This window comes from Cetorhinus maximus, chromosome 24, assembly GCF_964194155.1.
Source record: "Cetorhinus maximus chromosome 24, sCetMax3.hap1.1, whole genome shotgun sequence".
Classification (NCBI taxonomy): Eukaryota; Metazoa; Chordata; class Chondrichthyes; order Lamniformes; family Cetorhinidae; genus Cetorhinus; species Cetorhinus maximus.
This window is the reverse complement of record NC_135902.1, coordinates 49,069,596-49,094,792: the sequence shown is the minus strand read 5'-3', so window position 1 is coordinate 49,094,792 and position 25,197 is coordinate 49,069,596. Positions and strand designations below refer to the sequence as shown.

General features: G+C 44.6%; 1 protein-coding gene across 2 annotated transcripts in view; it reads right to left on the bottom strand.

Moving 5' to 3' along the window:
• Nucleotides 1-906: 906 nt before the first annotated feature.
• LOC144699891 (platelet endothelial cell adhesion molecule-like) overlaps nt 907-25,197 on the bottom strand; it is a 38,806-nt gene continuing 14,515 nt past the window's right edge. The window contains exons 5-7 of one of the 2 annotated variants that reach the window (XM_078571243.1): nt 16,176-16,451; nt 14,169-14,465; nt 907-3,201 (exon numbers count right to left, since the gene is read on the bottom strand). In XM_078571243.1, coding sequence (XP_078427369.1) covers nt 3,113-3,201; nt 14,169-14,465; nt 16,176-16,451 — 662 coding nt within the window. In that variant the 3' untranslated portion in view covers nt 907-3,112. The remainder of the gene's footprint in view (nt 3,202-14,168; nt 14,466-16,175; nt 16,452-25,197) is intronic. The other variant, XM_078571244.1, reaches the window with a different exon arrangement.

Here is a 25,197-nt window from a genome sequence, read left to right as displayed (position 1 = left end):
GCTCTCTTTGAATCGAGAGCCTCAGTGACCACCCTTACTCAACCGTGGAAAGCAAACTGTGAGGTTTTGCAAATATCTTCAGCTCCAGCCTGGAAGAGCTGAACGCATGAAAGTTCATCATACAGTCACCTTCGCAGCCATTGACAGCAATGTCTTCACCCAGCTCTGAGGTTGGAGTTATGGCTGCAGCAATTGGCAGATATCAGTGAGCATGTCCTTATTAAAATGCAGACATTTCACACATTGTTGCTTGTTGATTTTCAAATAGGAGAATTGCATCCTGAACAGTCATGGCCTCCTGCTTGGAGCCCTTCCCCATGTCTCTTCCTCCCTGTTCTAACAGCCTATCCTGTTCTGTGCGGTCTCTGTAATCACGCTGTATTTCAAGGGGAAGGCCAACCAGTACAAATATGTCTGGGAAACACGTTTTTCGCAGAAGCCTTGAAGTCAGCAAAATGTCTTTTAGCACCTGCCATAGACTATTGCAACTTGAAACAACTGCAGAAAACACTACTTACAGAATTGTAGCAATAGCCAGAAGTCAACCAGCAAATAACCCGTAAATAGTTGATCAATCTTTTTAAATACAGCTGGTCTGGGGGTGGGGTGTCCCTCATGCTGCTTAACATGTGCTCAGCTGTATGAGCTTAAAAGTGGGTGTTGGCTGGAACCTGGACTTCCAAAAGGACAGCGCTGATTAATGTCATGATTTGCCTGATCTGCGTACTTCAGGATGTTAGCTGCACATATGCTAATGCCATCACCAAGCTCGCTTCCAGTGTGAATCATGGCAGAAGCGTGTGCATGCGCAATGGATGCCATTTTGGTCCCTGAACAGCACCCATTGCAGGCAAACAATGCACGCTAATGATCCCAATTCTGCATCCATAGAGTTCTAGGTGACCATTTATAAAAATATAGAAGACTCTTATTTTATTTTTTCTTATTCAAAGCTACACATCTTGAAATGGAGAAAGTAGAACAATTTGTATAACCACTTTAAAACAGCAAAGCTTTGCTGTACATTTCAAAAGTATTAGGAAAGGCAACCTGTAACTTGGGGCCAGGGTAAGTAACTAATGTGTGGTTCACATATAGCTTTTGAAGATGAGGAGCAGTGTGGTAAGGCAGACAGGAATTGAAATCTGCAAGATTGTGATGCAAGGTGACACACAGTAGGCCTGGTTGGAATACTGAAGTATGCAAGCTAGAATTAGAGTATACTGCAGAGGTGGCTGGGTTACCTTGACGGGTAGGCAGTGCTTTTTTTATTCATTTATGGGATGTGGACATTGCTGACAAGGCCAGCACTGATTGCCCATTCCGTAGCTGAATGGCTTGCTGGGTCACTTCAAAAGGCAGTTAAGAGCCAATTACATTGCTATGGGCCTGGAGTCATGTACAGGCTGCAGATTTCCTTCCCTAAAGGGAACTAGTGAATCAGAAGATCTTTTACAACAATCTGGTAATTAGCTGGTCACCATTACTGATGCTGACTTTTTATTCCAGATTTATTTATTAATTAAATTGAAGTTCTCTAGTTGCTATAATGGGATTTGAACTTGTTGCTGGATGTCTCTGTCCAGGTCTCTGGATTACTCATCCAGTGATATAGTCACAATGCTACCATCCCCTGCGTTGTCCTGGTGGAAGTGGGCTGTAAAGAAGAGGCAGTGGCATGGAAGGATTTGCCAGTGGGGAAATGATTTTGAAATTATTGTCAAGCTCCATTACAGTCAAGAGAGAATGGGACAGAACCTATAGCCCATCCTGTCTATTTAACTATGGACTTTTTCCAATATGGGAACCAAACGCAGATTGTTCTCTCCCCAGTAGCATGGGATGTGGAAGGAGGAGTTCCCTGCCAGCCCTGGGAATTCTGCCCTGCGTCTTCTTTTGGCCTCAAAGGAACTCACATCAGTTGAGTGCTGGCATGAGACCTGTTACCAAAAGCTTCAAATCTTTACTTCAGCAAAAGAGTGCTGGGCCTGACCTTGAGGGAGAGGAGGCCACTGCAAGGCCCTTCCCTCCAATGGGGGAGCTGTGCTTCCCACAGCCCTCTATCACCTTCCACATAGTGGCTCAAGAAGCAGCAGCAAATGGGAGGGTAAAACTTCAGGGACTCAGGCTGTTTGCTGCTTTATTTATTCATTTGAGGTGGGCAGGGAAGGAGTAGTTATGGCAAGACCAGGGAGGGAAATCCCAGTCGGGCTGAGGAGTAGACTTCACTATCAAAATTGTCCCTCGTTCTCCACTGTGATCCAGCCTGATGTTGTGTGGGACCATGGATGAGAATCTTGACCAGCATCTCTCACCTGGGGCTAGGGTGGGTAGAGGTTTGATATTGCAATCTTGTGTTGATGAAGCTAACTCCACTATGGCACCCCCACCCGCCCCCCCATCAGGGGTTTTGGAGCCATAAACCATATGATTTGAAATGTGATGAATTACTTGTTTATTGTTCTCCCTGTCCCTGGGCTTTATCTACTTGCCAGTCCTATCATGTCAACATCACCTAGTGTGCCACACTTGCGGGAATACAAAGGTGGCCCACATTCTCCTGAAAGATGCCATTCCCTTCAGAGGGTACACTGAAATGTTTAATGTTTTCTCTCATTTCCATATTTCTAAGGCAACCAAGTGCTATATTGTTGCCTAAAAGTAATGAAAAGTAATAAAATTTCTCAAAGTATCTCAAAAACTTCATATGAATTTATAAAATACATATCCAAAAGCATTAATATAAAAATATGAGTTAAACATTATTAAGGAACTTTTGATTGCAAAAAATTTGAGAGCTGCAGCTTTTCATCCCGACAAGATATTTGCAAACTGAAGGTGTTTCTGTGACCACATCACAAAAGCAGGATGTTCTTGCTGTCCTACTGCAGTCCTTCTGGACATGATTTTTTAAAAATTAGATACTTGGTGTCCCCCAATTGTAATTCCTGTGGCAGCACATGATTTCCCACACTGCAATGGGAAAACGCCTCCAAATTATAGCACTGCACACACGCAAGAGTCAGCAACAATGCATTGATCCTTGAAATACACTCAGCATCGGTGGCGGATGATTCTCGCACCCCTTCAAACTCATATCCAACACAGATTGTTAGTTGGAGCAGATGGTGCTGACACAGAGCAGCAGTGTGCCAACTAAAATCCAGGCCTTTGGGAATGGTACTGCACTTGGCGAAGAAGCTGTTTAAAGAAAACACACAGTCATTGGCATCTTGAGCATCCAGTATTAGGCAAGTGAAGCACTCTTGAAATTTAATCACAGAGTAGAACTATTTAATAACAAACTAAGATGAAGGGCAGAATCTTGTGGAGGCGACAGGGAGACTCAGCCACCTGCTGGAGAGCTGGCTGAGACCCCTGTGCCGCCTCTCTTTGAGAGGGAGGGGGGGCCTGCTGCATTGTGTGCCACTCAGGCACTTCACAGGCCAGTGGTGGGCCTTCCCCAGGATCAAGGACTCTGGGAGATGGAAACCTCGCCTGCTGAGAGCAGCTGGCCAATGAGAAGCCGGCAGCTCTTCTATACTCAGCAGTGCCACCGGGGAGGCGGTGGCTGCAGCTCACACTACACCCACCTGAGGCCTCAGATTGAGGAGGGACCCAGCACCGATGAGTGATGGTGGGAAGGGGATCTTGGGGGAGGGAGGCAGCAGCAAGGGCAGGGGGTACTGTGGCTGATATGGGCCCCTCGATAAGGCACTGACTACCTTTAAACACGGGACCTCCCCCTTCCCACCCCCAAGGGGAGCCCAAGAGCAACACATCAGGGTTTGCTGGGTTAATACAGTGGGATGAGGCTCTTATGTGTGCATCAATAGCCCACTTAAGGACTTCAATTGGCAGCAGGGTGGGAAAGCCATTCCCATCACAGCCTTATTTGGGGTGAGGTGGGAAGGTGGTAGGGTCCCCACTCACTACGCTTCCGTCTGATTAAATGATCCTCCTGCTACCAAACTCACCATGACAGATTCCATCCAAAATGTTGATTATAGGACACATCTGTTTTGTGTATTGGCTAAGCCAAAAACTAGAATATGTCCCATGGAAAGGTGTTGTATTTATACAACACCTTTCATGCTCAGGGCTTCCCAAAACTTTCCACAGCCAACAAATTACTTCTGAAATGTAGCCTTTGTTGTAATCTTCGGAAATATGGGTGAATACAATATTGTTGAAGAGTTATGGATACTTTATATTAAGAAAATGTTGTTTGTATCACTGGGGCCACATTTTTAACTACTTGTAACTTTAAAAGTATATCCAACTTTGTTTTAATGTTATCAATGAACCATTAGATGTTGATTAGTGTTCAGATCCCAGTGAATAACCTCTGCATATAATCCATGTTTCCTGTGCAGTGTGTGACAGCACTGATACTAATACAAAAGTATACTTTTTCACAGGCACTGTATGTGTGTGAATGCAACAATGAGATGTTGAAAGTTTCAGTAAACATTTTCCGTTGTGACCAGACACAGCTATTTACTTTACATAGCAGGTTCACATTTTAACTTTTATTATCTATATACTAGGTGCTGAAGTTTGTATGTGGTAAATATTGACATGCTCTCTTATTTTCTGCATTTATAATGTGTAACTCTTGAGCTTCCTGTGTGAAAGTGGTGTTAGTATCTGCCTTTTTCTGCTCAACAGCTGCAGTTTCAGATATGCACTGCTAACTGTTTTATAAAACCACAGTATCTTTGCACCAAGATATTTTTCACTTTATTTCAAAAAATCTATGAATTGATATTATTTATATGGTCTTCTTCGTAGAATCGTACAGCACAGGAGGTCATTCAGCCCATAATGCCTGTGCCAGCTCTTTGAAAAGGTTATTCAATTAGCTCCACTCAGCTGCTCTATCCCCGTACCACTACAAACTTTTCATTTTCAAGTATATTTAATTCCCTTTTAAAAGTTACTATCAAATCTGCTTTCAGCATCCTTTCAACAAATGCATTCCAGATCATAAAGAAATTGGTGTGTAAAAAAAAATCTCCTAATTTACTTCCTGGATTTTTTGCCAATTGTCTTAAATCTGTGTCCTCTGGTTACTGACCCTCCTGCCAGTGAAAACAGTTCTCCCTGTCTACATTGTCAAAACTCCTCATAACTTTAAACACATCTGTTATATCTTGCCTTAACCTCACCTGCACCAAAGAGAACAATCTCAGCTTCTCTAGTCTCTTCACTTAACTGAAGTACTCATCTCTGGTAAAACTCCTATTCACTCACTCCAAGGCCTTTACATCCTTCCTAAAGTGTGGTGCCCAGATTTGGAAATTACATTTGTAATGAGCAGGTGAAAAGGGATGAACTGGCTTTCTTCTATTCAACCTCCTCAGTTGGTCACAAAAAGGGTTTAAGTTTCTTTTTCACGAGGATATGCCTTTTCCAAATCAAAATCTATTTAACTATTTAAACTCTGAGCAATAAGGAGACAATCAAAAAAGATTTTCATGCATCGAAGAAAGAGCAAATTTATTAACCGCTAAAGCCAAGAAAAGAATAAAAATGCAACGATTTGGCCATTATGCAGTCATTTGTATCCACACACACAGACGCTCGGGTATCAGAAATAAGGGAGTTAAAGCCCAAACAAAAAAGATTAAGGAATATATGGTTAAGTGTCCTTTGATTGTCCCCAAAGCGTAGGTTTCAAATGCTGCGGCCAATTTAAGTTAGCTGTTTTCTTGGATGTAGCCAGATGTAGAAGATGTTGCAACTATTACGAGATCTTGGTTCGCTAGTAGGGTAGAGTTGGCTTCTCAAACCGGGTAACAGACTTATTTCAAAAGAGAGAGAGGGAGAGAGGGCAGCCCTCAGCCTGCTTCCTCTGCTGAAGACTTTCTTGACACCGCCTGTGCCATTTACAATCTCTATTTAGTAACTGGGCAGCCATGCCATGAAATACTTCACACATGGGGTATTTCCAAAAGCTTTTGGGTGTGTCTGCCTGTGGCAGCCATTGTTTCAATATCCGTATTTTTAATGTCCCTTCCTTAGACAGTTGAGTTTCGATGGGTATCTGGATTAAAGGAAATGTCTCTCTCTTCACACCTCCCTGAGGGTGATTTATTTGTTTCCCACCTTCACCTTGAAGTGTGGCTTTGCATTTTTGAGCAGTTTGTCCTCTGTTTCAATTCAAATTGCAAAATTTCCAGTCAGTTGAAAGTTGAAAAATCATATTTTCAAAAATAAAGGAGCATAGTCTTGTGACACATTCTAGCTGAGGCTTAACCAATGATTTATAAAGGTTTATCATAACTTCCTTGCTTCTGGAGTTGACCCTTCTACTTATAAAGCCTAGGACCCAGTATTCTTTTCTGACAGCATTCTCAATTTGTGCTGACAACCTCAAAGACTCATGTATGTACACTCCCAGAGCTCTCTGTTACAGTAAAAAATTTAATTTACCATTTAATTTATATTACCTCGTTTCCTTTCAAAATGCCTCACCACACTTTTCTGCATTAGATTTCATCTACCATGAATCTGCTCATTTTGTCAGCCTATATCCTCCTACAAACATCTGCTGCTATCCTCCTCACTATCTGCTAAATTTTCAAGCTCTACATCATTTTCAAACTTTGAAATTATACTTCCATATCCAACATGCGTTTTACTTATACTTTGGAATGTCAAAGATAAAAGATGATCCCTGAACAGATCTGACAAGGTTAGAATTATGATTGAAAGCTAATATTTCTACAATGTTCAAAAGTTAACTCAACCTTTGGAGGTATTCAGGCAAGTGTGTGTGTTGTCATTTTTCTGAACATAACATTGATTGTGTAGCTGAATAAACTGTCAACCGGAAATGGAACAGTTAATGTTGAACAAATTATAGATGTGAGATTTTTCAGTCTTGGACTGTATGCTCAAGTGTCATCTCAACTCATACCTTTAAATATCACTAACAGCATTATTAACAACTACAGGGCTGATCGAGTTGCCAAGATACTCTGTTCTCTCATTTCCTTTCTCTGTTCTTTCCTTTGTTTTCAATTCTCTTTTCTTTTCCCTGCATTTCATTCTTTCTTGATAACTTATCTAATTGTGGCATTTGAGTGTTTTGAAATGCTGGATGAAGAGAATGATATGAAATACATGAATAGGATGGGAATAGAGGGATACGGACCCCGGAAGTGCAAAATGTTTTAGTTGATGGGCAATATGATCAGTGCATCTTGGAGAGCCGCAGGGCCTGTTCCTGTGCTGTACTTTTCTTTGTTCTTTGTTCTTTGTATATGGAAATGGGGTTATCTCAACAGTAAAAGATCTCTGTTAAAATCTACACTGTATTAGTGGATCACCATCAGATGAGTTTGTATCCTCAAACTACCATGATCGGGGTTGAACTCCTACTCATTGTTTTATTAGTTCAGTAACAAAACCAATAAACTATCGTACCAGTTACCCTTCAGAGGGTGGTGGCAGGTGTTGGGATGGTGTAGGTTACAGAAGTATTTGTTAGAGAAGTCTTCGTATTCTGTATATTAACAGCAAGTCTTTATTAACTATTTGTAACCATATACATATATACAATAAAGGGTACAGGCAAGGAGCTAACTCCGTGTCTAAGGCAGAATTTTACACTCCTTCGCTGGCAGGTTTGTAGGCGGGGGGGTGAGCGTAAAATTCCCAGGATGGGCTTCCTGCTGGGTTCCCACCCACCCCGACCTCTGCAATTTTATGCTGGGGTGGGTGAGGTCTTGGCTGGCCCACCTGTCCTTGCCCCAGTTGAGGCCCTTAAGTGGCCAGTTATTGACCACTTAAGGGCCCTTTCCTGCCCAGCCTCAATTTTCAGGCTGGCGGGACTTCCAAGATATGGGGGAGACCTGAAAATAAATTGGGATCAGGCCTAGGTGGGAAGCGCAGTGGGGGGGAGCGGGGAGCCTCCATCAGCAGTCCCCTTTTAACATCGGGCACCCACTGCTTAAGGTCCAGTAACTGCAGAACCTTCCTTCTCAGCTGACCCCTCCACCGACACCCCAATTGCCCTCTGCCCACTCCCTAGGCCTCTCTTACCCTTCTTGCCCTGAGAGCCCCAAAACTTGCCTGTACCTGGAATCCCGGGACTGAGGCTCCGGGGACTGACTGCAATCCCAGCCCTGCCCACTGCATGGACTAGAGAGTGCTAGCCAATCAGATTAGCCTCGGTTCTCCAAGGCAGGACTTCCTCCTGAGCGAGAGTCCCACTCCAGCCAATTAATGCTTGTTGGAGCATGAAATCACTGCGGGGCAGGCAGCGTTGGTAGGGATGTGTTCTCTGTTGACTCTTCGGATGGCAAGAAGGGAAACACCTGCATCCTAAAAATCCTGGTCTAAGTCTTAACACATTTCTTCTCAACACCACACTGACCCCAGGTTTGGGTCATGTGTTTTCTTACATCACTGTGTGGGCAGTACTTGTACTCAGTCCCACATTAAGGATAAGGATCCTACAGTGGGGTGATTTTATTTTTAACATTTGAGTGACTTGCGCAGCCACTTTAGAGAGCACGTTGTTTGGCATTGGAGTCAATATTAGGCCATTCTGCATGGGGAGAAATGTCAAGTTCCCTTCTCTGAAGCACATTAAGATTTATTAAATTCAATTTCACTACTTCCCATTGTGGGAAACAAATTCTGACCCCGTTACATAGGAGCAGGGGTAGGCTACTTAACACCTTTAGCCTTTTCAACATCACAAAAACAGACCATCTGGTCATTCTCACATTGCTGTTTGTGGGACTTTGCTGGATGTAAATTGGCTGCCATGTTTCCTTCATTACAACAGTTACAAGACTTCACTTCATTGGCTGTAAAATGGTTTGGGATGTCTGCTGGTTGTAAAAGCTGCTATGTAAATGAAAATCTTTCTTTTTTCTGTTTCATTCAGTGAGGTCATGACTGATCTGTGACCTAACTCAATACACCAACCTTTTACCCCATATCCCTTTTAATACCTTGGTTAATAAAACTTGATCAACCTTAGATCCACAGTTACCAATTCACCCAGCTTCAACCGCCATTTGTGGAAGAGAATTCAAAACTTTCACCAGCTTTTACATGTAGAAGTCTTTCAAATCTGGCTTTAATTTTTGGGCTATGTCCCCTCGGCTGTGACTCCTTAGTCAGTGGAAATAGTTTCTATTGCTAACAATAATTAATGTATTATACAAAGTCTGTAAGCAGCTGACAAAGACAGTAGGGAACATGCAGAAAAGACCAGACAGAGCCAATAGGAGACTTACAGAAAGAATGAGAAAGTGAGGAAAATGTTGCTTGCACATGAATAGGAGAGAGAGCACATCCTGAGTGGGGCACAGCCAAAGTGGGTATTGGCAATTTGGTGCAAAGCGGGAATTGAACTGGTAAGTCTTTCTCTTTAATTTTTGTAAGTTCAGTAGTCTAGTTAAAAGGTTTGTAAGGTAACTGACTCAGCTGACTATCTAGAAGCACACTACAGTGTGCTTGCATAGGGGACGAGGTGCTCTTTGCATTTTTTTCTTTGCTATCCAACTTCTTAAATCTTCATAGTGTGCTGCAGCAGTAGAGGCTACAGGGGAAAGGAATCACTCATGGGTAAGGTATTTACTACTTTAATCACTTATATTTTAAGGTCTTTTTGTGGTTTACAGTTTGTATATTCTGTAGTAACGAGGATCAGGAAAGAAGGGCCCTAGAGTAATTGACTTAAAAGGTTTAATTTAAAGGAATAAGTCATGGCAGGAGTGCTCAAAGCCGTGGTGTGCTCCTCGCAGTCCATGTGGGAAGCCAGGGAGCCGGGGACATTTCCAGTGCCCGGGACCAGCACGTGTGCAGGAAGTGTGTCCAGCTGTAGCTCCTGGAAGCTCGGGTTTCAGAGTTGGAACGGCGGCTGGGGACACTGTGGAGCATCCGCGAGTCTGAGAGCATCGTGGATAGCACGTTTAGAGAGGTGGTCACACCGCAGCTGAAGGGACTTGAGGAAGGAAGGGAATGGGTGAGCACCAGGCAGTCCAAGAGAAACAGGCAGTTCAGGAGTCCCTCCAGGGAGTGCGGACAGAGCCAAGCTTCTGGCACCACAAGCAGTCTGTCTGTACAAGAGGGGAGGAAGGGAGGAAGAGCAATAGTAATTTGGGATTCTATAGTCAGGGGAACAGATAGGCACTACTGTGGCTGTCAACGTGACTCCAGGATGGTATGTTGCCTCCCTGGTGCCAGGGTCCAGGATGTCACTGAACAGTTGCAGGGCATCCTGAAGGGGGAGGGTGATATGGCAGAGGTCATGGTACATGTTGGTACCAATGACATAACTAGAAAGAGGGATGAGGTCTTGCAACAAGAATTCAGGGAGTTAGGCAGTAGACTAAAAAGCAAGACTTCTCGGGTTGTAATCTCTGGATTACTCCCAGTGCCATGTGCTAGTGAGCACAGAAATAGGAGAATAGCGCAGATGAATACGTGGCTTAAGAGTTGGTGCAGGAGGGAGGGTTTTAGATTCCTGGATCACTGGGACCGTTTCTGGGGAAGGTGGGACCTGTACAAGCGGGACGGTCTACATCTGAACCAGACCGGGACTAACATCCTTGCGGGTGGGTTTGCTAGTGCTGTTGGGAGGAGTTTAAATTAATTCGGCAGGGGGAGGGGACACAGAATGTTGGCAGAATAGGGACACATCATAATACAGTAAAACAATCAAGTCAGAGGGAGTACAGCTGCATTAAGCTTCGAGGGAGTAAGGTAAGGCTATTACAAGTAAAACGGATGAGTTAAGGGTGAGGTTTGACACGTGGAATTATGATATAGTAGCCATCACTGAGACATGGTTGAGGGAAGGGCAGGATTGGCAGCTCAATATTCCGGGATATAGAATCTTCAGGTGAGACAGGGGAGGGGGTAAAAGAGGAGGAGGCATTGCATTATTAGTTAAGGAGTCAGTTACTGCAGTAAGGAAAGATGATATCTTGGAGGGTGCATTGAATGAAGCTTTGTGGCTAGAGTTTAGGAATAAAAAAGGGGCAGCCACATTATTAGGTGTTTATTATAGACCCCCAGATAGTCAGCAAGAAATTGAGCAAATATGTGCACAATTTGTGGAGGTGTGTAAAAACAATAATAATAGGGTGATTATTAAGTGATTTCAACTTTCCCAACATTAATTGGGATAGACATAGTGTTAAGGGCTTGGATGGAGTGGATTTCTTGAAATGTGTACAGGAGAACTTTTAGGTCAATATGTAGAGGGTCCAACAAGGGACGGCACAGTGCTGGACCTAATTCTGAGGAATGAAGCCGGACAGGTGGCTGAAGTGGTGGTGGGCGAGCATTTTAGTGATAGTGACCACAACATGGTACAGTTTAAGTTTGTTATGGACAAAGAAATCGACAAGTTGCAAAAAAATGTTTTGGATTGGGGGAAGAGTGGATTTTAGTAAAATAAGGCAGGATCTGGCTAAGGTAGACTGGGAACAGCTACTTGTGGGGAAATCTACAAAGGAACAGTGGGGGGTGTTCAAAAAGGAAATGGGGAGGGTACAGGTTCAACATGTTCCCTCTAGGGTGATAGAAAGGAGTAACAAGCCCAGAGAACCATGGATGACCAGAGATATTCAGGTTACGATGAGAAGGAAAAGAGAGAGGCTTTTAGCGGGTACAAGGGGACCAAATCAGCAGAGGCATTAGTGGAGTACAAAAAGTGCAGGATGGAGCGTAAGAAAGCAATTAGGAGAGCAAAGAGGGGATATGAGAAAGCTCTGCTGGTAAAAGTAGAGAAAATCCCAAGATATTCTATAAGTATATCAATGGGAAGAGGATAACCAGGGAAAGAGTAGGGCCCAAAAGGGACCAAGGGAGCAATCTATGGGTGGAGCCAGAGGCCATCGCTAGAGGGTTGAATGAATACTTCACATCTGTCTTCACCCAAGAGAATGAGGATGAAGGTATCGAACTCAGGGAGAGATACTGCGAGGTTCTTAAGCAAATTGATATAGGGAGTGACAAGGTACTGGAGGTGTTGGCAGGCTTAGAAGTGGACAAATCTCCAGGTCCAGATGATTTGTGTCCCAGACTGCTGAGGGAGGCAAGGGAGGAGATCGCAGGGGCTCTGACCCAAATTTTTAATTCCTCTCTGGCCACGGGGGAGGTGCCAGAGGACTGGAGAACAGCCAATGTGGTTCCGCTATTTAAGAAGGGTTGTAGAGATAAGCCAGGGAACTACAGGCCAGTGAGTCTCACGTCAGTGGTAAGGAAACTATTGGAGAAAGTTCTGAAGGAGAGTATCTATCTCCACTTGGAGAGGCAAGGTTTGATCAGGGATAGTCAGCATGTCTTTGTCAGAGGGAGGTCATGCCTAACAAATTTGATCGAATTTTTTGAGGAGGTGACCAGGTGTGTAGATGAGGGTAGTGCAGTTGATGTAGTTTATATGGATTTCAGCAAAACCTTTGACAAGGTCCCACACGGGAGACTTATAAAGAAGGCAAATGCACATGGGATACAGGGTAATTTGATAAGGTGGATTCAAAATTGGCTTAGTTGTAGGAGACAGAGGGTGATGACAGAAGGATGCTTTAGTGACTGGAAGCCCATGTCCAGTGGCGTACCACAGGGATCTGTGCTCGATCCCCTATTATTTGTCATTTATATAAACGACATAGATGACTATGTGGGGGGTAGGATTAGTAAGTTTGCGGATAACACAAAGATTGGCCGGGTGGTTAACAGTGAGGTTGAGTGTCTTGGGCTACAGGAAGATATAGACGGGATGGTCAAATGGGCAGATAAGTGGCAGATGGAATTTAACCCTGAAAAGTGTGAGGTGATACACTTTGGAAGGAATAATTTGACAAGGAAGTATTCAATGAACATTACGACACTAGGAAGTTCATGTGTCCATAGATCTCTGAAGGCAGAGGGGCATGTTAGTGGGGTAGTGAAAAAGGCATATGTGACACTTGCCTTTATCAATTGAGGCATAGATTACAAAAGTAGGGAGGTTATGTTGGAGTTGTATAGAATCTTAGTGAGGCCACAGCTGGAGTAGTGTGTGCAGTTCTGGTCGCCACATTACAGGAAGGATGTGATTGCACTGGAGGGGGTTCAGAGGAGATTCACCAGGATGTTGCCTGGGATGAAACATTTAAGTTATGAAGAGAGGTTGGATAGACTTGGGTTGTTTTCGTTGGAGCAGAGAAGGCTGAGGAGCGACCTGATCGAGGTGTACCAGATTATGAGGGGCATGGACAGGGTGGATAGGGAGCAGCTGTTCCCCTTAGTTGAAGGGTCAGTCATAAGGGGACATAAGTTCAAGGTGAGGGGCAGGAGGTTATGGGGGGATGTGAGGAAAAACTTTTTTACCCAGAGGGTGGTGATGATCTGGAATGCACTGCCTGGGAGGGTGGTGGAGGCGGGTTGCCTCACATCCTTTAAAAAGTACCTGGCTGAGCACTTGGCACGTCATAACATTCAAGGCTATGGGCCAAGTGCTGGTAAATGGGATTAGGTAGGTAGGTCAGGTGTTTCTCACGTGTTGGTGCAGACTCAATTGGCCGAAGGGCCTCTTCTGCACTGTGATTCTGTGATAAACAGAGAGATTATGTGTAAAAAGCCTAGATATTATCAGGGCAGGTTTCCTAGGTCAGGGTGGGGAGGATTTTTAGATGGGCTTCCCCACATGCTGTGGAGTTTTAATTTTTTTATTTGTTCACGGGATGTGGGAGTTGCTGGCTAGACCAGCATTTATTGCCCATCCCTAATTGCCCTTGAGGAGTTGATGGTGAGCTATTTTCTTGAACTGCTGCAGTTCAAGTGCTGTAGGTACACCCACAGTGCTGTTCGGAAGGGAGTTCCAGGATTTTGACCCAGCAACAGTGAAGGAAACAGCCCTCCTGAGTGGCCCTGGCAGATTATCTTAAATTGCTTTCTCTATGACAACACCTCAGCCAATCAGAGTCATTTTGCCATCCGATCAGCATTCTTTTCTCCTATATAAAAAAAATTGGCATCTTTGCATTGGCATCTCATGCAAAATGAAAAGCTTTGGCAACATGTCTCTTTTCAGCAACATGCAAGATCTGTACGACCAAGCGACTGTTTAACTCGCAGTTACTGTACCAAGATTTCTGGTACATTTCCATTCAGTGGAACTTACTGCAAGAAAACAGATACATTTACCTTACCTTTTACAGTTATAGTAACATACTGACTCTTTTTTGTTTGAGGTTTTTGATTTGCAGTATTTGATGCCTCACAGGAATACTTTCCATTGTGTTCATTGTTGACTGAGATAATACGACGGACTGCTGTAGTAGCATTTAACGTTATTTGATGTAAAGGTGTTTCTGATGTAGCTTTGTAAAACGTGTAAGTTATTGGATAAGATCCCTTCGACACAGCACACAAAAGATTCAAAATACCACCTTCCACCACATTATCACCAGTGGGTATTGGTATTAAAGTTGGTGTGGAAACTGGTACTGTTATGAAAGAAAAACAAGTTCTATCAGACAAGTATCTCATTGTCTAGCATTACAAAGGCCAATTTTCTGGCCCAAGGTAGCATGACCAATGCAAAGTTAGGCAATATTGTAGTGCCAGTCTATGTGCATAGTTATTCATAGCTGCTTGAACAGCTTTGACCTTGTGAGAGAACCTAACCTCCTGGGCAAAATCACACACTAGCTGCAATTTAAAGGGAAGCAGCCACTTAAAGGTAAGTGGCCAAATTGGAGGCAAAAATTCCTTACTTTACAAGGGCCAGAAATTATGCCCCCGTTCGGGGGGGGGGCGGAGGCACGAACCCGGTCGGCACCCCTGATTGGGGCCACGCTGCCATTTTACGTGGGCGGGCCAATTAAGGCCTGCCCATCGTGATGTACACCCGGAAACGCTGTGCGCTCCCTGTGTGGGCGGGGGGATTCCTTGAGTGGTTCCCTGCGCTCTTTCACACATGCGTGCTAAAGAGTACAGAGATCTCCCTGAGGCATGGAGGTGCCTTAGGGAGATTTGTTTCAGTTTTAAACTTTAAAATAAAGAATTTTTAAACTTTTAAAACATCCCCTCATGTGACATTATCACATGAGCTGTGACATGTCAAAGAATAAATGTATAAATTTTTATTAGATTTTAAAACAGTTCATGGAACCTCATCCCGCCGGTGGATGAGGTTTCATGAAAAATGCGAAGGCTGCCTGGGCTCTTCGCCTGCCCCCCCGCCAACCTTAAGGTTGGACGGGCAACTCATTAAATTGAGTTAATTAGTTTTTAACAGGCCTTAATAGGCCTTTAACAGTTCGGCGGGCGTGCAGCCAAGTTGGCTGCGTGCCCGCTGAACTGACAATCTAAATGACGCGCGGTGACATCGGGACGCACATCCGATGTCACCGCGTGTCATTTTACGCGTTGACGAGCGGGTCCCGCCCCTTGCCTGCCTACCAGAAAATGCTGCCCAAGGAATTTTTGAGCAGCTGAGAAGCTGGCCCTTTGGGTGAGCAAACCTTTCAGTCTGCGGGAGTCATGGCACAAGTCCCAACTCTTTGTTTCTTCGGACACCTAATAGTTGGATGAGAAACTAGTTGGGAAACTGAGACAGGTAGCTAGGAATGCCCCTTACCATTTTGTACCAGGTTATAAAAGCAACTGGTGCAAAATCTTGCCATTGCACATTGGGACGGAGACCTGATGTAACGGGCCTCTGGGCCCTTCTTCCTCTTCATTGTGCTTGTACATTGAGCATTCCACTGTTCCAAAGTTTCCCCTGTGTCCTGCTGTACCTACTTACTCCAGTTTTTGATCCCATTATAAATCTTATTTTGAGGTTGTCAATAACAACGAGACACACACAGGCTCGAGCTCTAGCTGGTGATTAGCAAAATAGGAAGTGATGTTTAGGAATATTTTGGGCGTGCAGGAAAATAAAGAGAGGGAATCTCCTTAGGTCTTCTCTTGCTCCACTGCTTAATTTTGGTAGGAATCCGGAGAGCAGGAGAAGCCTCAAGTAAACTCCAAGGGCCAAATGGCCTAACTCCTGCTTCTAAGTCCTATGTTCCTAAACATACACCATTGTCACCAAACCTAGCTCCACTACCAGTTTTGATTCCTGACACCAGCAACATTGCTCAGTTTATAGCCAACAAGAGTCTTTTTTGGGCTGTGTATTTTCCAAATCAAGTCAATGTAAGTCTTACCTGTCACATTCACTTGTCTTACTGTAATTTTCAAAACATCCTTCCACTGTGCCATGCACTTGTATTCTCCTGCATCATCTGCAGTTGCTGTTTTAGAAAATACTGTGGTAGCATCATCTTTTGTGTGTATTGCAGTTGTATCCTTCACAATGGTTAATTTAGGTTGTATACCACGAAACAAAGGTATAAAATTAACCTTGCATTTAACGGTGAGAATATCTCCTTCAAATATTGCATCTGATGGTTCAATTTCAAAAACAGGATCTGAAAATGGATCTGAAATATAAGTTAGATGCAGTGAGTAAACAATGGGTAAAGATGCTTGATGTCATTCCAAAATTAACTTCTTTACTGGGGGATTTTAATGTATTGCTTTGCTGCTAGTTCATTCTATTCTACTTCCTGGCCAATAGCTGGAGTGCCTTTCTCTTAGTGCTTGCCAGCTGAGGAGAGCTGTTGATTTTCCTTTTCCTGTAGAAATCTGGAAACCCCAAGGCCCTGAAAATCAATTGGTGCCCTGCCAGCTTATGGGGTGAATGAGAGACCACCTAATTTGGAGAGGATCATCACTTTCTGTGGCTACTGGCTCTATATAGTTGGAAAATCTAATGCATGGCTGCCTTTTGGGGGAGGAGGGTAGCTGAATGGGAAAAATGACCAGGCACCGTCCACAGACCTCATGTGGTGTTCCCTATGCCCGCTTTGTAAGGGAGATGAGCTCCATTCAATTTTACAAAAAAAAAGTCTGTCCAGTCTTGCCGCCCTGGTCGTGTGCCACCATGGTGGGGCTCACTGCTGCCTATCTGTAGGCCAATACACCTCATCTAACTCAGCATACCAACCATCAGTGCTTAGCCAAGATTCTGACAGAGCTAGGGAAGTGGGAAGTCCCAGTGCAGGGTGTCTTCCCATCTGGGACAAACCCCACTCCAATATTATTTTCCTTATAATGGGAGGGCTGAAGTTTTGCCCCTTATGAGACTGCCTTGATAATCCTAGAAATTTTGGAGAGCTAGCATGATTGAGTGTCTGCAGGCTTCTAATGGACTCCATTTGATTATAGCAAGAATATGGTGGAAAATCCCAGAGCAATTTTGGAGCCTTAGCCTCTGCTCAACACTTCTGTCTGACCATCAGGCTGAAATTGAATTGTGCATATGCATAATCTGATATCAATGCTGCATTCTAATGATCTGTCACACAACATGCTGAAACTGCAATGTATTGTGCTGTTAGATGTTTAATAACTTTCAAGTTTAAATGCCTTTCTTTAAAGCAAAGTTGAAATTTCTTATCACTGTGTGTAGGTGGCTAGGTAGTACTGACCTGTATTGTTACTTGAAAACCTGTGAGAGAGTGGTGGTAACATGTTAGCTGGGAGGAAATTGGTGCATGGGTATAGGGATACCAGCACAAGGAGGAAGGTAGGAATAGGATTCTTAGTCTGGGACTTCAGGATATCCCTCCCAACTTTCCCCCAGATTCACTAGAATGATGCCCAAATGGAGGACAACCAGGCTTCGTTGGCAGAAGGAGGATCTATGAGGACTGGCAGCAAAGACCTTAAAAGTAATTAAATGCCTGAATCTAGGTGCAAGATCGTGCTGAGGGCAATTTTTTGTCTGCAGCATGTTAGGGCCACGTTAATGATCTGAACCCACAAATTCAGGTCTTCAATATCTGAATGCATGTATAAGGGCAGTAACAGCAGCAACAGCAACAACTTACTTAGCAACCTAAACTCTCAATGCGGTTCACAAAGGCTCAATCCGAAATAATGAGGTGACCAAAAGTGATCGGTTTTAAGGAGGGTCTTAAAGAAGGAGGACGACGACTCTAGGTAACTGAAGGCAATGGCCATTACTGGCGGGGTGAAGGGAGAAATACATAAAATGCCAGAATCGGAGTGAGGGGGAGTTTGGGATGAAGGGGCAGGGAATTGTAAGGTTGAAGAAGGTTACAGAGATAAGAAGGAGTGAGGCCTTAGAGGCATTCAAAAATAACAACACTCAAAAAGCTTGACACCATCAAGGACAAAGGATCCCGCTTGATTAGCACCCTATCCACAGACATTCACTCCCTCCACCACCAACACACAGTGGCAGCAGTGTGTACCATCTAGAAGATGCACTGCATCAAGACTCCTTAGACAGCACCTTCCAAACCCACGACTGCTACCATCTGGAAGGACAGGGGCAGCAGACACATGGAAACACCACCATTTAGAAGTTCCTCTCTCAAGTCACCCATCCTGACTTGGAAATATATTGCCATTCTTTCACTGTCGTTGGGTCAAAACCCTGGAGCTCTCTCTCTAACAGCACATGGATTGCAGCGGGTCAAGACGGCAGCTCACCACTAACTTTTCAAGGGCAATTAGGGATGGGCAATAAATGCTGGCCTAGCCAGTGACGCCCACATCCCATGAATGAATTTTTTAAAAATCCTGCTGCGGGCAGCTTTGTGTCTGCAGCATGTTAGGGCCATGTTAATGACTTGAGCGCACAAATTCAGGTCTTCAATTTCTCAATGCGTGTATATGGGCAGTAGTAGCAGCAACAACAACTTACTTAGCAACCTAAATTTGGAAAAATGTCTCAAAGTGGTTCACAAATGCTCAAACAAAAATAATGGGGTGACCAAAAGCTTGGTCAAAGTGGTCAGTTTTAAGGAAGGTCTTAACAAAGGAGTAGGAGGACTCTAGCTAACTGAAGTCATGGCCATTACTGGTGGGATGAAGGGGGAAATACACCAAAAGCCAGAGTTAGAGGAAGGGTGAGATGAAGGGAATTGGAAGGTTAAAGAAGGTTAGAGGGATAGGGAGGAGTGAGGCCTTGGAGGCATTTAAACATGAGGATGAGAATTGTGATTTGTGAATATCGGGGAACCAAAAGTCAAAGTAGGTCAATACGTCCAGGAGTGATGGATGAATGGGAGAGGTACAGGTAATCAGAGATTTAGCTGAGCTGTAGCTGACAGAGTTGAGGATAGTACACCAGCCAAAAAGGAGTATTGGAATAGTTGAGGCTAGAGATGACACAGACATGGATCAGAGCTTAAGTGACAGATCGGTTGAGGTAAGGAGGGAACAATGAAAGTATCTGGCCTTTATGATAAGAGTAGCTATGAGGAGGCAAAATTCAGTTTGGGATCAAACAGGACACTGATGTTGCGACTTAGGGGGATGTAATTAATGGCAAGAGTATGAGTTTGTGTCCGGGGCTGAAGCCCTAGTTAGGATGAGATATTTTTATTTATTCATTGGATGTGGGCATCGCTGGCAAGGTCAGCATTTATTGCCCGACCATAAGACATAGGAGCAGAAATTAGGCCATTCGGCCCATCGAGTCTGCTCCACCATTCAATCATGGCTGATAAGTTTCTCAACCCCATTCTCTCACCTTCTCCCCGTAACCTTTGATCCCCTTACCAATCAAGAACCTAGCTATCTCGGTCTTAAATACACTCAATGACCTGGCCTCCACAGCCTTCTGTGGCAATGAATTCCATAGATTCACCACTCTCTGGCTAAACAAGTTTCTCCTCATCTCTGTTCTAAAAGGTCTTCCCTTTACTCTGAGGCTGTGCCCTCAGGTCCTAGTCTCTCCTACTAATGGAAACATCTTCCCCACGTCCACTCTATCCAGGCCTTTCAGTATTCTGTAAGTTTCAATCAGATCCTCCCCTCATCCTTCTAAACTCCATCAAGTATAGACCCAGAGTCCTCAAACGTTCCTCATAAGTTAAGCCTTTCATTCCTGGGATCGTTCTCGTGAACCTACTCTGGACCCTCTCCAGGGCCAGCACATCCTTCCTGAGATACGGGGCCCAAAATTGCTCACAATATTCTAAATGTGGTCTGACCAGAGCCTTATAAAGCCTCAGCAGCACATCCCTGCTTTTATATTCTAGTCCTCTCGAAATAAATGCCAACATTGCATTTGCTTTCCCAACTACCGACTCAACCTGCAAGTTAACCTTAAGAGAATCCTGGACTAGGACTCCCAAGTCCCTTTGCACTCCAGATTTCTGAATTCTCTCCCGATTTAGAAAATAGTCTATGCCTCTATTCTTCCTACCAAAGTGCATGACCTCACACTTCCCCACGTTGTATTCCATCTGCCACTTCTTTGCCCATTCTCCTAACCTGTCTAAATCCTTCTGCAGCCTCCCCACCTCCTCAATACTACCTGTTCCTCCACCTATCTTTGTATCATCTGCAAACTTAGCCAGAATGCCCTCAGTTCCTTCATCTAGATAATTAATGTATAAAGTGAAAAGTTGTGGTCTCAACACTGACCCTTGCGGAACTCCACTAGTCACTGGCTGCCATCCTGAGAAGGACCCCCTTATCCCCACTCTCTGCCTCCTGCCAGACAGCCAATCTTCTATCCATGCTAATACCTTGCCTCTAACACCATGGGCTCTTATCTTTCTGAGCAGCCTCCTGTGCAGCACCTTGTCAAAGGCCTTCTGGAAGTCCAAGTAGATAACATCCATTGGCTCTCCTTTGTCTAACCTGCTCGTTACCTCCTCAAAGAATTCTAACAGATTTGTCAGGCATGACCTCCCTTTGATGAAACCATGTTGACTTTGCCCTATTTTACCATGCACTTCCATGTATTCTGAAATCTCATCCTTAATAATGGACTCTAAAATCTTAACAATGACCGAGGTCAGGCTAATCGACCTGTAATTTCCCGTCTTTTGATTCACTCCCTTCTTAAACAGGGGGGTTACATTAGCAATTTTCCAGTCCTCTGGGTCCCTCCCTGACTCCAGTGATTCCTGAAAGATCACCACTAACGCCTCCACTATCTCTTCAGCTATCTCCTTCAGAACTCTGGGGTGTAATCCATCTGGTCCAGGTGATTTATCCACCTTCAAACCCTTCAGTTTTCCTAGCACCTTCTCTTTGGTAATGGCCACCATACTCACCTCTGCCTCCTGACTCTCTTGAACTTTGGGGATGTTACTCATGTCTGCCTCCATGAAGACTGACGCAAAGTACCTATTCAGTTCCTCCGACATTTCTTTGTTCCCCATTATTACTTCTCCAGTGTCATTTTCCAACAGCCCAATGTCCCTCTCTCTTACCCTTTATATATCTAAAAGAACTCTTGCAATCTTCTTTTATATTACTGGCTAGTTTACCCTCATATTTAATCTTTTCCCTCCTTATTTCTTTTTTAGTTGTCCTCTGTTAGTCTTTGTAGGCTTCCCAATCCCCTGGCTTCCCACTGCTCTGCGCCGCATTGTATGCTTTCTCTTTAGATTTTATGCTTCCCTTGTCAGCCATGGTTGCCTTGTCCTCCCTTTAGTATGCTTCTTCTTCCTAGGGATGAATTTTTGCTGTGTCTCCCAAATTACTCCCAGAAACTCCTGCCATTGCTGTTCCACTGTCTTTCCTGCTAGGCTCATCTCCCAGTCAATTCTGGCCAGCTCCTCCTCATGCCTCTGTAGTTACCTTTATTCAACTGTAATACCATTACATCTGATTCCAGTTTTTTCATCTTAAATTGCAGGGTAAATTCTATCATATTATGGTCACTTCCTCCTAAGGGTTCCTTCACCTTAAGCTCCCTTATCAAATCTACCTCATTATACATCACTAAATCTAGGATTGCCTGTTCCCTAGTGGGCTCCACCACAAGCTGCTCCAAAAAGCCATCTCGTGGACATTCCAGAAATTCCTTTTCTTGGGATCCACTACCAACCTGATTTCCCCAGTCTACCTGCATATTGAAATCCCCCATGATCACTGTAACCTTGCCTTTCTTACACACCTTTTCTATCACCTGGTGTATCTTGTGCCCCACATCCTGACTACTGTTCGGAGGCCTGTACATAACTCCCATTATGTTTTTTTTACCTTTGCGGTTCCTCAACTCTACCCACACAGATTCTACATCATCTGACCCTACATCGTTTCTTGCTATCGATTTAATTTCATTTCTTACTAACAAAGCAACCCCACCCCCTCTGCCAACCTGCCTATCTTTTCGATAGGATGTATATCCTTGGATATTTAGCTCCCAATCCTGGTCCCCCTGCAGCCATGTCTCCGCGATGCCCACCACATCATACCTGCCAATTTCAATCTGCGCCACAAGCTCATTTACCTTATTTCATATACTGCGAGCATTCAGATACAACACCTTCAGTCCTGTATTTCCCATCCCCCTTCTCATTGTTGTCCCTTTACCTGATGTGCTTGAAGTTAGATTCCTAGCCCTTTCCAAACACTCTGTCCTATTTTGTGTTCTGGAGACTTTAATAGCCTCTCCTGGGCTCTCCTTCCTTTTCAGTTTTCGTATAATTTTCCATGAAGTTGAATCCACCACCCGCACCCCCCCATGCTAACCTGCTGCTGCTGCTTTGTTTCCCATTAGTCATACTTCTTGGAGTTTTACCCTTCCCTTCCCCCCCACTTTCTAATTTAAAGTCCTGTTGACCACCCTATTTACGCTTTTCGCTAGAACATTGGTCCCAGATCGGTTCAGATGGAGACCGTCCCAACGGTACAGATCCCTCCTGTTCCAATACTGATGCCAGTGCCCCATGAAATGGAACCCCTCTTTCCCGCACCACTCCTTTAGCCACGTTTACTTCCCTTATTCGCGCGTCCCTATGCCAATTTGCATGTGGCTCAGGTAGTAATCCGGAGATTATAACCCTTGAGGACCTGTTCTTTAATTTAGTTCCTAGTTCCTGATAATCCCCAAACAGGTCCTCTTTCCTAGTCTTACCTATGTTATTTGTCCTGACGTGGACCACATCAACTGGATCCTCCCCCTCCCTCTTCAATATCCTTTCAAGCCGGTCAGAGATGTCCCTCACCCTGGCACCGGGCAGGCAACATACCATGTGGGACTCTCGATCCTGCTTACAAAGGAAGCTATCAATTCCCCTAATTATAGAATCCCCTACAACTACCACTTGTCTTTTTGCTCCCCCCTCTTGAATGGCCTCCTGTGCCACGGTGCCATGGTCAGCTGGCTCATCCTCCCTACAGCCTTGTTCCTCATCCACACAGGGAGCAAGTACCTCGTACCTGTTGGACAAGGTCAAGAGCTGAGGCTCCTCTGTTCCTGAACACAGGATCCCTCTACCTGCCTCACTTGCAGTCACACCCTGCTGACCCTGACCACTGACCGAATTTGAGGTACTTAATCTACCGGGTGCCTCCTGAAACAAAGCGTCCAGGTAACTCTCCCCCTCCCGGATGTGCCGCAGCGTCCGGAGCTCGGACTCCAGCTCATCAATTCTGAGCCGGAGTTCCTCTAGCAACCCGCTTGAATGGAATGTGGTGGTGAGCTGCCTTCTTGCATTTCAGGAGCCCATTTGATGCGGGAACACTTGACAGTGCTGTTACAGAGGGAGTTCCAGGATTTTGAACCAGTGACAGTGAAGGAACATTGGTATAGTTCCAAGTCAGGATGACATGTGACTTTGAGGGAAACTTGCAAGTGGTGGTATTCCCATGTATCTGCTACCCTTTGTCTTCCACATGGTAGAGGTCATGTGTTTGGAAGGTGCATTCAAAGGAGCCTTGGGGAGTTCCTGTGCATCTTGTACATTGGTGGTGGAGGGTCCGGATGTTAATGTGATGGATGAGGTGCCAATCAAGCAGGCTGCTTTTTCCTGGATGGTGTCAAGCTTCTTTGGTGTTCACACAGAATCAAAATCACAGAATTACACAATGCAGAAGAGGCCCTTCAGCCCATCGAGTCTGCACCGACACTTAAGAAACATCTGACCTACCTACCTAATCCCATTTACCAGCACTTGGCCCATAGCCTTTAATGTTATGACGTGCCAAGTGCTCATCCAGGTACTTTTAAAGGATGTGAGGCAACCCACCTCCACCACCCTCCCAGGCAGCGCATTCCAGACCATCACCACCTTCTGGGTAAAAAAGTTTTTCCTCACATCCCCCCTAAACCTCCTGCCCCTCACCTTGAACTTGTGTCCCCTCGTGACTGACCCTTCAACTAAGGGGAACAGCTGCTCCCTATCCACCCTGTCCATGTCCCTCAATCTTGTACACCTCGATCAGGTCACCCCTCAGCCTTCTCTGCTCCAACGAAAACAACCCAAGTCTAACCAACCTCTCTTCATAACTTAAATGTTTCAGCCTAGGCAACATCCTGGTGAATCTCCTCTGCACCCCCTCCAGTGCAAACACATCCTTCTTATAATGTGGCGACCAGAACTGCATACAGTACTCCAGCTGTGGCCTCACCAAGGTTCTATACAACTCCAACATGACCTCCCTACTTTTGTAATCTATGCCTTGATTGATAAAGGCAAGTGTCCCATATCTGGCCAACGTGACTCAAGGATGGTGTGTTGCCTCCCTGGTGCCAGGGTCTGGGATGTCACTGAATGGCTGTTATTGGAGCTGCACTCATCAGGGAACTGGAAAGTATTCCATCATATTCCTGACTTGTACTTTGTAGATGGACAGGCCTTGGGGAGTCAGGAGATGAATTACTCGCCGCAAAATTCCCCATCTCTAACTTGCTATATGACTGGTCCAGTTCAATTTCTGATCAATGGTAACACCTAAGGTGTTGATAATTGGGGATTCAGCAACGGTAATGTCGTTAAATGTCAAGGGGGAGATGGTGAGATTCTCTCTTGTTGAAGATGGTCATTGACGGGCACTTATGTGGCACGAATGTTACTCACCACTTAACAGCTCAAGCCTGAATGTTGTCCAAATTTTGCTACATGCATGCACAGATTGCTTTAATGTCTGAGGAGTTGTGAACGATACTGAATACTGTAAAATCGCCAGTTAACATCCCCACTCACCACATCACAATTCTTTAAAGACTCCATCAATTTCCTGTAAGAATTACAGCAGGAAGAACACCTGCAGAATTTTAGCGCCATAATATTTAAATACATTAGAGTATATGGTTATGCTGGGTTTCTACTCTTTGGGTGTTTGCCTAGTTTCCCCTGGAGTTACAGTCAGAGGTTGGGAGAACCCCCCGTGGAATTTTGGGCTTTG